At 43.2% G+C, this 15,272-nt stretch overlaps 1 protein-coding gene across 1 annotated transcript; it reads left to right on the top strand.

Moving 5' to 3' along the window:
* Window positions 1-59: 59 nt before the first annotated feature.
* Window positions 60-9,628, top strand: SPMIP5 (sperm microtubule inner protein 5). The gene is made up of 6 exons (XM_082222717.1): window positions 60-209; window positions 1,086-1,156; window positions 3,287-3,508; window positions 7,670-7,856; window positions 8,565-8,662; window positions 9,439-9,628. Exons 2-6 carry the CDS (start codon window positions 1,099-1,101, stop codon window positions 9,606-9,608), a joined length of 735 nt encoding a protein of 244 aa, XP_082078843.1. The 5' UTR covers window positions 60-209; window positions 1,086-1,098; the 3' UTR covers window positions 9,609-9,628.
* The last annotated feature ends 5,644 nt before the right edge of the window (window positions 9,629-15,272 follow it).

The raw sequence follows: 15,272 nt of genomic DNA, 5'->3' as shown, positions 1-15,272 counted from the left end.
TCTGTTCCCTGCACGTGTTGTAAAGGTCGTGTGGATGAGGTCACAATGCCATGGGAGGGACGGGGCACTGTAGCTTGAGCTCTCTTGTAAAGGGTCGCAAGGAAGCAGCCAGCTTGGGGGATGGTATTGCTCACAGAGCTTGTCATGGTAAAAGGCCCAGTCCCGGCCTCCTGAGCGAATTGTTCGTTTGAGGGATCTCTCTTGTACAGGTCAGTCTTTCCAGGGCTGCTACATTTTCTTCTCTTTCTTGTCAGTAGCTGACCATTGTTTGCTTCCTCTCTCGCTACACCCTTTGTCTTTAGCCCTCATGCGTCTTCATTTGTTATTGCCAATCTCAATACTGTTATTTTCGTTGTTGTCCCCCGCTTATCTCCTTTGTGCTTTGAGGACATGAAACATTGCAGCAGCAGGAGCCAATGGCGCCAGTAAGGTAACGCAAGGCTGCTGGATCCTTTCCCCAGGATATGTTCTTGTGGCAGCCAGGAACATAAATAGCTTTAAAAATGATTACACCATTTCATTGCTATCGCTATCAACAGCATAGGAACAGCCTATCAAATCCCCAAATGAAACCTTCATGTTCAGAGGCACTGTATCCCTGATCACCAAATACTCGGGAGAAACCAGAAGGCAAGCTTGGGTCTAACTCGCAGCTTGTGAGCTTCCCAGAGGCTGGCTGCTGTTTGGAACAGAATAATAGGCCCTTGTTCTCATTTGGAGGGGTTTTGTTCCTCCATGAAATTTTTGAGTTTTGAGTCTGCTTGGATGACTTGCTGGCCATAGTTTGTTCATATGCAGAGAGGTGATGGTTCTTTCCTAATGTTTTAACACAGAAAAATGGATGACTGCTCATAGGAGGGGTGGCTCCCTTGCGGTCCTCTAGCTGCTGCCAAGTTATAGTTTCCACCAGCCCCAGGCAGCATGGCTGATGGGTAGGTCTGGGAACTGTACTTCTGCAACTTCTAACTTAAAGGTTCTGACAACCTGAAACACCAATATGTTTTGATTGGGATAATTCTTGAACAACAGGCTTATTAATATCAGAGTCTAGATTCAGTTGAAAGTCTTTAACTTTCTTTCATCAGAGTTTGAAAAAGCATGGAACCATTTCAGCGACAAGTAGATGAGTGCAACCCTTTGATACCAGGATATACAGGTAAAAAAACTGAGAGTCTTGGCCTGAGCTTTGTTCCCATTTCTCAGCTGATAACTCGGCAGAGAGCAAAATAACATGCTTAAAGGGGCAGCCAAATAATCACAGCTTTTCACATCGGCTCCCACTTTGTTTTGATGCACTTTGTACTCAATATAGCAGTAATAAACAGGATTATGATTTTAGTAGCCTCTTAAAGCTATCTATTTGCTATTGTATGCTGTGAGGCAGGCACAGGCAACCTTCGGCCCTCCAGATGTTTTGGACAACAATTCCCATCATCCCTGATCACTGGTCCTGTTAGCTAGGGATCATGGGAGTTGTAGGCCAAAACATCTGGAGGGCCAAACGTTGCCTATGCCTGCTGTGAGGCAGCACCCTAGTCTTGCCTGATGAATGAGGGAAAACACCTTTCAATCTCAGGCTCTCTCCCTTGGGTTGCTGGGCTACAACTCCCATCATCCTTGACCACTGACTTCCATCACTAGCAGAGTGATAGGATGAGCCCCAAATGCAGAACAGTATTATTGGTGAAGAGTAATACTGTACAGTACACAATACTATCTAAATAGGTCCCTTCATAAGGCTGCTAAGTTTAGAGTCTATAACTACCTAACTGCACCACAGATTTCATGCTCCACTCCTTACATTGTACTGAGACACCAAAACACAAGCACATACCTAGCTCTCTTTCTGAAGATCTGGATAGCAATTTTATACTGGCAAATTAGGCTCTCTTCTGCACTCAGTATTTTTTAGAGTGTGTTACCTGCAGGGTGTGTGTGTGTGTGTGTGTGTGTGTGTGTGTGTGTGTGAGAGAGAGAGAGAGAGAGAGAGAGAGAGAGAGAGAGAGAGAGAGGTATGTTGCTGCAGAAATGCCTCTGAGTGATAATGAGAACTAGAATGTTGATATGAATTCTCTGAATTCTCAGGGTACAGTGGTGCCCCGCAAGACGAATGCCTCGCAAGACGGAAAACCCGCTAGACAAAAGGGTTTTCCGTTTTGGAGGTGCTTCGCAAAACGAATTTCCTATGGGCTTGCTTCGCAAGACGAAAATGTCTTGCGAGTTCCTGCAGGGTTTTTTCCTCCCCCCCTTTTCCCCAAGCCGCTAAGCTGCTTATTAGCTGATCCACTAAGCCGCTAAACCGCTTATCAGCTGATCCGCTAAGCCCGCTAAGCCGTTAAGCCGCTAATGGGCTTGCTTCGCAAGACGAAAAAACGCGGAACGGATTCTTTTCGTCTTGCAAGGCACCACTGTACAACTTTGAGGGTGGTGGTAGTACTTTGATTCCATAACTATTTTATTGAAAATTCTTATTATGAATTCTGCTGAGTTACCTGACATTACCTGACATTCTGCTGACTGACATTATACAATACCTTAAATAAAAATTAAAAAACCAGAAAGCATAACTAAATAAAATAGGCAGCTACAGTGGGCACACCTGCAAAATCTTGCTAATACATGCTCTATTCTAACATTTTTTATTAATTATCTACAAATGACACTGGCTGTTTTGGGAAACTAAATGTTGAGACTCAGACATCTGCTAAATTTCTAGTTGCTTGGGTATAAATCTCAGTGGTTGGTTGTGTGACAGCAGGCTTTGAAATGCTAGGAGGGTGACGGAAAGCTGGTGTTCACTTTCTTGTGAAGAATTCCAACACTCATACCTACCCTCTGACTAGAAGCCTGGGAATCAACAGCACCCAGTTTTGCAGGCATCAGACACTAAATCAGTATGCACGGCAGCTGCAAAACTTTGTGTCTGGAAACACCCAAATTTCATATTGTGCAAATTAATCAAATGGCAACAAATGTCACAGTGACAAGCTGGCGATGGGCAGGTAAGGATGATCACTCTGAAAAGGGCTGGAGCTGAAAGCCCATGTATGTGACCCACCAGATCATCCTTTTGACACATTTACTATGAATGCAACAGAATGTTAAGTTGGCTCCCACCATGGACTGTACGAAACCTGTATACACATATAATGAGTAAACAGTGGGATTCTCCTTATGCTAGTCCTGGGGCTGCAGACACACACAAGAAATTTTGTTGAAGGAAAGCCTAGACTAGTCCGCTGATGGCTTCTTCATGATGGTTGTGAACCTCTGTTGCCCTTTCCAGGCTACATCCCTTATAGATTCTACCGAATTGGAACTAGCTTCGGAAACGATTCTGTGTGGTGTGTGAATGCGTTTCGTGAGGCTACTCAGAGAAAATGTGACCAAATGGAAGAACTGAGGCTCACAGCGGCTACAGCACCCCAGCTGCCACCTCTTTGCTCGAATGAAGAAATAATAAACGTACTTGATGACTATAATAGCAAACACCATCCAAATGTGCTGGGTATAGTATGCCTCATTTCTAATTAATTTGGGCTTAGGATTCCTAGAATACCTTCTCCCCCTTCATATCCCCAGCTGATCTGTGTTCTCTGCAGGAGAGGGCATCCTGCAGGTATTGTCTTGCCAGGAGGCCTGTTCCACTATGATACAGTTATTGCAGATGCAGCTCTTGATCCCAAGTTTCTGCAGAGTAGCAGAGTCCATGTTGTTTTCACATCCACCCCATACCTTTAAAGAACATCATGGCTTTCCCCCAAAGAATCCTCAAAACTGTAGTTGACCCGTTACAGCTACATTTCCCAGTGCCCTTAACAAACTACAGTTCCTAGGATTCTTTGAAGGGGAGCCATGCACTTTGAATGTGCTGTAAGCATATGGTGTGGAGAGGAGGTGGGTCAGAGACAAGCTACCACTCTAGAAAACTCATTGCACGTAGCACCCTTAGAGTCACCGTCATATGTGGCAGGCTTGAATATTTAAGGCCAGACTCAGGGGGGCGGGGGGTGGTTGCTGCAAGCTTGGTGACTGGTTTGCTAGATTGAGTTGAAGTGTATAGTTCCCATTCAAGAGGAAGCCTCCTTTTTTCATGATGCTTGCCCTCTGAGGAGATACAGGGTTACAAAGGGAGCAGATGTCATGTTAGCAGTGAGCTAGCTTAGGGCATGCAACTGAAAGAAAGAAAAAAAGGAAGAAAAAAAAGCTTGGCTTGTTATGTACACATTGCTGATCTACAGGTGAAATTTAGTTCCAAATGAAACCTTCCACCCACCCTGATAAGCATACTTATCCACCATGTTTGCCTGCTTCAACATTTTCACGAACAGGCTCTGTTCAAGGTGCTATACAAGGTGCTGTGCAGTTTGGGACCAGGATTCCTAAAATACCTCCTCCTCCTTCATATTCCCAGCCGATCTGTGTTCTCTGCAGGAGAGGGCATCCTGCAGGCATTGTCTTGCCAGGAGGCCTATGCCATACAAAGTCGGTCTGTTCCACACCTGCCTTTTGGAAGTCTCACTGGCTACATATGAGACAGGTGCCATCTCTTCCATCTTCTTGTTGTCTGTTGAAGACTTTCACCTTTAACAAGCCTTCTAAGTCGAGATCTTTTTTATCCTAGTCTGTATCTGTGTTGGATTTAAAATTGTATTTATATATGTAACTTAAAAAGCCCCACAAATACACACATACACAGAGTCTTGTGAAATTGCTTCACAATGCTTCATAAGAAATGCTTCATGACTGAAATTAATTAATTAATAACAACAGACCCAGGGCATCATCTTTAACCCTAACCTGAAACATGAGCACCACCTTTAATGCTTTAGCAATTCCATCTCTGTCTCTCAAAAGAAACCCACAAACTGGTGGTTGTGTCACTGATGTAACCTGACCTTAGATCAGGGCATGTTCCACTTGTGGCTATACCACTATACTGTTTTGTTCCTGTGCCTGACTAGCCCACATCCAGGTCTTGAAACAAACTTTCCTTCTTGACTCTGTTTCCTAACTCCCTCCAACGTGGTGTAACAGAGATAAGTCTGAGCTTTCAGCTTTCTGCCATAGGACAGATTTCTATCTTCATTCCTGTAACTTTGTAAGCAGTTTCAGTCGATTGAGCAGTGGAGTAAAAGTTCTGTTGGATGTGAGTCATCGCACACACAAAAAGCTGTCTGTGAATGTTTTCTCTTCTTTTCTTTTTAACAGAATGTGGAAACTTTTAGGCAGTTTTTCATTTTCTTTTAAAGCAAAACACTGACCTTTGTTCCTCTGCTGTCGTGCACAGATGACAAATTCTAGTAGCAAAAGCATTTTTGCTTTGCCATAGGGGGAGCTCCCGGCAGTGATCCACATGTGGCCTGAACGTTGCATGGGAAGGCAGAGGAGATCTTAAGTCTGTTTTGATGAATTGTGGTGGTTAAGGGGGTAATGACGGTTCCCTCTTTGAGAAAAGTACCAGTCACTTTCTCCAGGTCTTTTGAGAGAGAGAAACTCTATCTTTGCAACTAGCAGCACTAAACCATGACAAAGAGCTCTAATAGCTTTGTTATTACAGATGAAGAGCAACAGAAATTGCTTTCTGTCTTGAGTTTTTTATCTACAGCTACATGGACCTGCCCCGTGACCTCTAAAGCTCAGCTGGAGAAATAAAAAGGAAGCAACGTGCATTCTGAGTTATTTCTTCCAAAACGGAGGCTTCAGACTTGTAGAAACCTAATATGCAAGTTCCATAAGACTTGCAACAAAATATTGCAGTGTGATTTACTCCCATTCAGGATGTTCCATTCCATTCACCTTCTCACCTGCTTTTCTGTCCCCCCACATTGACCACAGCAGTTGGTCAGCTGCCCATGGCCACTGAGCATGCTCAGTCTTCATTGGGCTGTTTGGGGTCCCCCCCCCAAATTATGTTTGTACTTTTGCAAAATTTGGTCCTTCAAAGCCTCCTGACACCTTCATGTTGTACATGGGTCATGGTATGTGCTTGAATAATTTAGATTGCTATTAGTATATATGATTATCTAGCAAATTTGCCATAACACAGACTGATACCCATGGTTTTACTTACTACCTAACACAGTGGAATTTGCTTTAGGCTCTACTCTTGCTGGGGTGCAGCCAGCACTGGGTGCCTCTACATACTGTAAATGGAGAACTAACAGTGCTTGCAACCTCTAGCTTTGAACCTTCCTTAGGACTTCTTCAGTGGTCTTCTCTCAGGATATTCGGATTCTTGATCCAACCCATGAGCTATATAAAACTGTTACAGTGGTGCCTCGCAAGCCGAAATTAATTCGTTCCGCAAGTTTTTTCTTCTTGCGAGTTTTTCGTCTTGCGAAGCACGGTTTCCCATAGGAATGCATTGAAAATCAATTAATGCGTTCCTATGGAAACCGCTTGCCAGGCTGGCGGTGCGGAGAAGGGCTTTTCTCCCCACCGCAAGCCTTCAGGACAGGTACGGGAACAGAGGGGAAGGGGCGCAGCGCTTCTCCTCTGTTCCCGGGGCTTGCGGTGGGAGGAGGGTTTTTCCTCCCCACCGCCAACATTCAGAACAGCATTCTGAATGTTGGCGGTGGGAAGGAAAACCCTCCTCCCACCGCAAGTCTTCAGGACAGCCATCCGAAGGCTGGCGCGGGGAGAAGGGCTTTCCGCCCCACCGCCAGCCTTCGGAGCAGCCTTCCGAAGGCTGGCGCGGGGAGAAGGGCTTTCCGCCCCACCGCCAGCCTTCGGAGGAGCCTTCCGAAGGCTGGCGCGGGGAGAAGGGCTTTCCTCCCCACCGCCAGCCTTCGGAGGAGCCTTCCGAAGGCTGGCGCGGGGAGAAGAGCTTTCCTCCCCACCGCCAGCCTTTGGAGGAGCCTTCCGAAGGCTGGCGCGGGGAGAAGGGCTTTCCGCCCCATCACCAACCTTCGGAGGAACCTTCCGAAGGCTGGCTCGGGGAGAAGGGCTTTCCTCCCCACCGCCAGCCTTCGGAGGAGCCTTCCGAAGGCTGGCGTGGGGAGAAGGGCTTTCCGCCCCACCGCCAGCCTTCGGAGGAGGTCCGAGGACAGTGGGGAAGACGCTGCACTTCCCCGCTGTCCCGGAGATTTCCCTATGGGCTTTCGTCTTGCGAAGGAAGCCCATAGGGAAATTCATTTTGCGAAGCACCTCCAAAACGGAAAACCCTTTCGTCTAGCGGGTTTTCCCTCTTGCGAGGTGTTCGTCTTGCGGGGCACCACTGTATTTCTCTTTCTCACTGATGGGAATTATATACAACTCTTCCACTTAGACCCTTCCTCTTGAAACTGGAATGTTTTAAAGAGCACCTGTCTTTCTTCCTGTAGTAAATTCTTTGCAGTGGTTGGCTGATGGTGCAGTAATACAAGGTTTCACAGATTTGAGGCTTGTCAGATCTACTTCATGTTTTTGTAGAACCCCAAGATCTACCAACCAGATTCAGGCAGAAAAGACATGGTGTTAGTTAAAGAACATGGTTTAGTGCAATGGACCTCATTTGTGTTGTGCTCCTCACTCTGTGTAGGGTTATTTTTAGCATCAGTAAGCTTTCAATTAATGCCCCATTTCATCACTTTATATTTGGTCTTTGGTAAGTTCTACATAACTGCATACAGAGTTTCTTTATCTGTATTCCTTTGTGTTGTGTTTTGCCCATTTCATCACTTTGCAGGGCCTGTGGAAACAAAAAGGAGTCTACTTGAGCCACCTATTCCAGGCTGGACTGGCTTTGTGCCCAGGTCGAAGGTTACAGAGTTTGGTCACGGAGCTCGCTACCATGTGATGGCAGAAAATTGCTATCGAGATTTTCAGAACTCCTTGGACAGAGCCAAACAGGATCCTGCTACCAAGGAATCCATGTATGTTGGCATAAAGATCTTTCACTGAGCTATGCTGCAGCCGAGAAATCATGTGGATATAATATTACATAATGTTACTCATTCATCTATTCTCAACCATTGTGTTATTTTTATATCTTTTCCTCCTGTGATTTTATATTATTGTTAAAGACCTTGATCATTTTGCATGAACAGCTGTTAGCATGATAGGACAAGATCTTTGTCACTGTGAATCCTACAAGACCTGTCTCTCTGGATGATGAGAAACTATCAGGGTGGAAATTGTTTAGGGTTTTTTGTTGGAGATGCTTAATTTGTGGTTATATTTTTGTAATTGTGTATAACTTTTGATGTTGTGAGTCACAACCTAGGCCATGTGATGAGTGGCAGGACTGGGGGCCCCAGGCGCTCAGCAGGGGAGTCCTCCTGGGTAGCAGCAGCAGCAGCAGTTCTTATATGGCCAAAAGTGGGACATTCCAGGATCAAATCAGAAACCAGGATGGCTTCTCTAAATCAGGGATGCCCCTGGAAAATAGGGACACTTGGAGGGTCTGGACTTGTCTTAGCCATATAAAAACCAGAGACATTCTGCCTTCCCAGAAGCATTTGATAAGACTATCACATGCACTGTTTCAGTCATATGCAAAGTTGCACATAATATGTTGTTACAGTCAAGAAAGTTGGAGAATGGCAAGCACCAAAACATCATTTATTTTATTTATTTTGTAGGAAAGAGATCCCTGCAACCAAACTCAAAGAATCACGCCCATACCAGAGATTCTACAGGCCAGAAGGGATGATGCCCAAGTATACTGGGCATATTCCACGTAAGGCTTTAGGATTGCATTATTTGAAACTGACCACTTGCTATGGGCCTGTTCACAAGACCATGTTCACCTGTCTCAACTCTTGGACTGGAGAAGAAGAGAGTCAGCACCAAAAAAAAAGCTGGTGCATGGTGATGAGAGGGGTATTGCTCGATTTGTTTTGGTCCTCAGAGGAAAAGGGTCTTTATGTGCCTTGCTTGGGCATGTGAGTTAAAATAACTCAGTCAAAGGTTATTATGCTTTCTACTATATCTTCATTGAGTTGATTGAACAGGTGTTCTGAAGCAGGGCACACAAGAGCCCCTTTGCCTCCAAGGAAGACCTTGTTAGTCTTGTAGAAGTCAGTTGGCCCATATCCTGTTATACTGGGCCCACCATCTGTTGATGATACTACACCACACTTTGACCACTATGATCAGCAGGGTATGCAAGGCTCCAGCAAAGCCATCTAGCAGAACATCGGTGTCTTCCTGCTTTCCAGGCTTTTCCAGAGCTCCTGGTTAAGAAAACTCCTTTCCCATAAAGTTCAGTTCAAAGTATATAGTGTTTATTGCCTCATGATCCCTGTGTGTGCGCACATGGGTTGTGCCCCCTCAAAATTGTGCACCCACGGTTATGAGCCCTGCTGCCTCCCATATTATCTCCCTGCAAGTACTCACCCAAGGATGGGAGCCCACCAATCTGAGCCTCTCCATAAACTGCAATGAACATTTAGACCCCTTGACTGTACTTGTCACATGGCTTTAGGCATTGAAATAGGCCTTTTTGTCTTGTAGATGAACGTTCTGGCATCGGAAAGACCTTTGGTAATGTGAGCAGAAGCTGTTCTGTCTGCAATCACCCGGAAGTGAGCTATGGCATTTATCTTGATAAGAAACGGAAGGCTGTAAAGTTTCAAGAACCGATCAAGGAAGAAAAGATCCCCTTAACTGCAGAGAACAATTAAAAATATACAGAAATACCTGAGATTATATGAGAATAATACTATCATGTTGTTTGTTTAACCACTTGGTATGAAATAACATTATTTACATTTTAAAATATCAAGTTGTTAGACAGATGATTATGGTTTTGAAACTGACCCTAAAAAAATCTACACCAGTATTTCTGCCTAGAGTACACCTGGATCACACCATCAGTTACTGCTCTAGCTGTTGACTTCACACCCTATATCTTATATATTTGAGCTGGCACAGAGATCTTGAGACTGTATGGAAGGTCATTCAGATGCTAAGATGCATAGTTTAAAAACTCTTTGAACTAAAACATAGTAAGACTTTCAACTAGTTTCCTATCCTGGTATTGCCATGCTGCTGTCAGTTTCTCATAGTATGATAGCCTGTCCAGATGTGGGTGATGACTTAAGCCATGAGCTGCACATCTCCTGGCTCGGTGCCACCATGGAGTTTGCCTGGTTTGACCTTTGCATCTGGAAGTGACATCAGTCACAGCTGTAGGTGAACTGCAGACTGAGCCAGAAAAGGAGCAGACAGTTTGCCTTACTGCTGCCTACAAAAGAAACTGAAAGGATCATAAGGCAGAGGACTGAGTGAGTGACAGGATGCATCCTTCACAGGCTGACAAAAGTGGTGATTCAGGCCAGTTTAGTGGCCCTCTACAAATATGTAAAGAGAGGGCTGTAGTTTATTTAGAGCATTTATACCCCACTCTTCAGCCAAAAAGTCACCTAGAGTGGCTAACATACAATCAGTTAGAACAAAACAATCCCTGCCTGCAGATTTATAATCTCTCTCTATATAAAGAAAAGTGACACACAAGGAGAAAAGAACAGGGAGGGAAGATGAAAAAATAAAACTCAGGCACCAATTCTTAAGCAGGTGTTCTTTTAATGACCAGCTGGCACAGTTCAGGTGTAGATGGTGCCTGATACAGCTTGTGTGGTAGAACACTTGTTTTGAATGCAGGGGAGTTTTTGGTTCAGTCTCCAGCATCTCCAGCATCTCCAGAGAAGGCTGACAAATGCTCCTGCCTGAAATTATAGAGAGCTGCTACCAGTCAGTGCTTGGGAAATGCTGCGTTCTAACAACAGAAGGGGCAGCTAGTGACATTTGGGTTCCCTGCAACAATGGTACAAAGAAACAAGCATCTGAAAGAGTTGTTCCAGTGGGTTTCTGAGGCACATTTAGAATACGTAGATTTGCTTTCAGTGCATTTTTCAAAATTACCTTGGGGGAGTTTTTCAGATTTCCTATCACAACTGAGGTACATTTATTTTCACCTCCTTTTTCGCTAGAGTATTCCTTTGCTTGCATCTGTTTAGTTAATGGAGCAGCCCACCATTTATTTTATCTAAAATCTGAAGGAAACGTTTTGAGTTCAGCTCTCTTTAATCTGTCCCGTAATATCTGAAGGGTTTGTGTGTATCTGCAGTACTTGATTTTGTGGGAGGTGGGTTTTCTTTTTTTAAAGAAATGTGTTAATTTAATTACACTGATTGTTGGTGTAGCAGTGTGTGTGAGGGTGTTGTATAGTACCTTGTTGAGCATTTAAGTTCTAAATCTTTGACTTAATCTCCTAACCTTTAGACTTTGATTTTCTTCCTCAGCCTATAATTTGTACAGCCTGCCATCAGAAGAGGGAGGTAAATTAGACGGCATCTGCTATATTACAAATTATAATCATTAACATTACTTCCATTAGAAGCTAGCTCTTAAAATTCCTTCTTGGTGGAATAGTGCTACTCCAGTAAAGCCATGTATGGGGAAAAGGCATAGGCCACCGAAGCAGCTGAACTAATCGGTAGAGATTATTCAGATACACAGAAATAGCAATGGAATATTCCATTCTGGAATTTACTTCTTGAGGCTGAAAGCTTGGGGTTTTCAACATACAAACCTGCCCATTTGGTGGGGGCACTGGAGAGGGCCTCCACAGTGGCTGCTCCCAAACTTTGGAAGTCTCTAGTGCGGCTCGATTGGCCCCCTCTTTGTTTTCCTTTCACTGGCAGGAAGTTTTATTCTGGCAGGCTGTTGGGAACTGACTGCTTTTGAGGAAAGGGCTTTAAATGGTGCTGCTTTTTGTTAAGTTGTGGGTGAACATATCAGACGACACAGCGATTATTCAAACAGCTCTTGCTTATTCACAGGCCAGGACAGAACTGAACTGAAGGGTTCAGTCAGCCTGCTTATATAGAGCTCCAGTACAATGTAACTGTAACAATTTTCTAAAACTATCCAATCACTGAATGTCACTTTCGATCCCTTATTTGCATAACTATCTACAGTATCCCCCTGCTGGCCCAGGGTGAGAACTTCAGTACATAACACCTTTAGTGCTTTTACTATCTGTAGTTTAATAGATTTAGTTGTTGTTGTTTTTACATTGTTTTAATTCCATTATAGCTTAGTTACTATTATCTTCTGTATTTTTTTTAGCCTTCTGTGATTGTTTTAATTTTTGTAAGCTGCCTTGAGTCCTGGTTCTGGGGGAAAGGTGGAGTGTAAATAAATAAAATAATGATAATACTTCTGAATCTTTTTTTTTTTTTTAAGAGAGAGAGATTGAAAGATTACAGATTTAGTGTTGCCTTGCCTAGCTATCAGAAGGCTAATCCTAAAGGTATCTTCCATGTGCAGGAAAATATCAGACACTGGCTTTTGTAGCTTTGGATAGAGAAGGGCTGTACCGCAGTGGTAGAGAAGAAAATAACCTTATACTGCAAACAGCCCATTCAGATTTAAGTCTTCTGTGTGTGCCTTCAGCAAAGAACTTTCCACATTTTCCCATTCCCCCAGTCCTGATATCCATTGCTATTCCACCACTTCCCATCTGCACTGCTGGGCAGAGCTTGAGTGCAGGTATCTGAGCTGTGTTTGTCTCCCCAGTCACCCCTTCACTCGGCTCTCCACTATATTTTTTCACGCTGGGCATTTCTATACCCGTGCACCTACACCTTTGAAAAAAATGAAAATACCATCAGCCACCAAAGTGTCTCCACAAAATGTCACCCTCCCCCCCCAAAATACCTTACAATACAATGTAAATGAAATAAAGTTTAGTTGCATAGGAATACTTACAACATACCAGATTATCAATCTATACTAGGATGTTATCACACTGTTCCTTCTGTAACCACAGTGGCAATGTTTTCAGATGTTAATAGCGAAAGTAACATTTTGAAGTCTGAACTGTACTAATAAGCCTCACCAGCTTTTCAAATCAAATGCCTCTTAATTGATACAATGCTGATCAAATCTTGGAACATGTTCCCTTTTAGCGTTCAAATCAAAAACTTTGCTGTGAATAACACAATATTAAAGTGAAGAAAGACCAATCTGCCTGGTACATATTTTGAACATGTTTTGTTGCAAATAGCATTCTAACAGATAGGGCTGATTATATGGTAAAGAGCATAATTTATATATCACAAGCAGTGGGGGCTTTTGTCACTGACATAGCTAAGGAATTTGACACCTTTACAAGAGAACAATACATGTCAACCAAAATATATACCAATTAGACCTCAATGAGACACTGAAATGAATGATGCAGGAACATGTTGTATTTACAAATAATATATGGTTAACAGCCACTTGCATTTTCAAACAACAAATCTTTTTGTGTTATTTGGGGGGGGGATAAGCATTTGGAAATGGTCACAAAAATATCTCCATTAGCACTGAAAGCTGTGGAAATGGACAGTAATTTGATGTTCATTTAACTTTGCATTTTATGTGATAGCTTTCCAAAGTGTTTGTTTAAACACTACTCAACAAAGTGAATGCTGTTGCACTTCATTATTAAAAGAGGACATTTGGTAACCCATAGTTAACGGTGAATACATTGATGTTAGGAGCAATTGCACCAGAGGACTTAAATATGGGGCGGGAAGAGGAGGTTTTCTATGGAGGATCTGGAAATAGAGAGGAAAAGAGAACACACTTTCGACCCCACTCTGCTCCTAGTGCTACCCATGTCCAAGAAATGTTTGTAAAATTATACACTTTGCAAAAGTGGCTACACCAAAGGTGAGACTGATGCTTGAAATCCACATAATGTCACCAGGTGTGTTTTTCTTTCCCCCCCCCAGGTTCTCCTGTGTTAACAAGTTACAATATAACCCTATACAGTGGTACCTCGGGTTAAGAATTTAATTTGTTCTGGAGGTCCGTTCTTAACCTGAAACTATTCTTAACCTGAGGTACCACTTCAGCTAATGGGGCCTCCCGCTGCTGCCACACCCTGCTGCGCAATTTCTGTTCTCATCCTGAAGCAAAGTTCTTAACCCGAGGTACTATTTCTGGGTTAGTCTGTAACCTGAAGCGTCTGGTAACCTGAAGCGTCTGTAACCCGAGGCACCACTGTACAGTACATGTCTACTCACAAATCTGCAGGACTTATTTCCAGACAAATCTGTGGGATTGCAGCCTTAATGAGAAGCACAAATTTAGCTTTTTCCATGAAAATGTTTTGGTGGGGAAAGAAAGATCACCTATCAAATTTCTTCTTACTACAAGGGTAAAATAAAGGCATAGGAGCCAAGTTCATGAAAACTAGCAGCACGAATAATGCTGGGTGTTTTCTAAATATGAAATCCATTTCACTATTACAGTATAGGCAAATGTAACGCTTGCTTGAGTTTAAATGAATTAGCAAATGCAAAAGATGTTTCACCTTCCTTAGGAGGAGTAAAAATGTGTTCTAAGTGCACGTAATCAATCTAATGTTTTGGCACTGCAGCAAATATGCATTTGAAATCACAGGGAAAGGAGCACAAAACATGGCTCTTAGGGTTTTCTCTTGAATTATATTTCCTTGGTTACTTCCTATTGAGATGTGATATATGAGAACTTTGGTTCCCAATCCGTCTTTCTCTAATAGAGTCAGCAATCTTTGTAGTCCAGAATGCGATGCAGATTTCCCAGAGGTGGAAATGTGGGCTTAAATATTTTCTAAGGCTTGTTCACCCATTTCACTAATTGCATCTACTACACATGTACATATATGTTTGTGTGCATATGTGTGTACACTTGATTTGTACAGCTCAACTATTATTCCTACTGTACAGTGTGGTTTTTGTTTTCAAAGTGGCTGTGCTCTACAAGAGCACCATTTAGCTACTGCCTATGTATCATATTGCACCCACTTTCTTTGTTGTTCTTTGGGAGCATGTACTCTTACGGCATAAAGGAAGTAATCTACGCAAAGTGAGACAGCCTGGAAGTGCCTGGGGAACTCCCATAGGCAAATCTATAATTTGGCAGATCAGGTGGATTAACCTATTAAACCAGATAACCACATGAACAAGAGCATTTGTCATAGCACTGGTATATTAATTGAACCAGAGTATACTTGCCTGAAGCACCAAAACTCCTCTCTGATGTAACAGTGGAATCCTATGTATTATTGAGACATTCAGATGTACTGCTGAACTCAGTGGGAGCTATTCCCAGTTAAGTGTGTGTAGAATGGCAGCCTAAAATACATGCATTTGTAGCTTGCCTTGCTCTGCTTACAGGTGTGAATTAGCTACTTTAGCATTTTTTGACTGGTGTTATATTGTATATCTCAAAACCTTGTCTAAACCTATCATGAGTTCTTTGTTCTCACCAGACCCATTTTATACATCTTTGTTTCTATAAAGCAACAA

This window comes from Podarcis vaucheri (genome assembly GCF_965113315.1).
Source record: "Podarcis vaucheri genome assembly, chromosome: 5".
Taxonomy (NCBI): Eukaryota; Metazoa; Chordata; class Lepidosauria; order Squamata; family Lacertidae; genus Podarcis; species Podarcis vaucheri.
This window is presented reverse-complemented; position numbering and strand designations above follow the sequence as displayed.

Excerpts from the sequence above, each read along its gene's own strand:
- SPMIP5 (XM_082222717.1), top strand. The coding sequence starts at position 1,099 with ATGGAACCATTTCAGCGACAAGTAGATGAGTGCAACCCTTTGATACCA. Across the intron at positions 7,857-8,564 it reads CCTGCTACCAAGGAATCCAT|GAAAGAGATCCCTGCAACCA; the intron begins GTATGTTGGCAT and ends TTTATTTTGTAG. Across the intron at positions 8,663-9,438 it reads GTATACTGGGCATATTCCAC|ATGAACGTTCTGGCATCGGA; the intron begins GTAAGGCTTTAG and ends TTTGTCTTGTAG.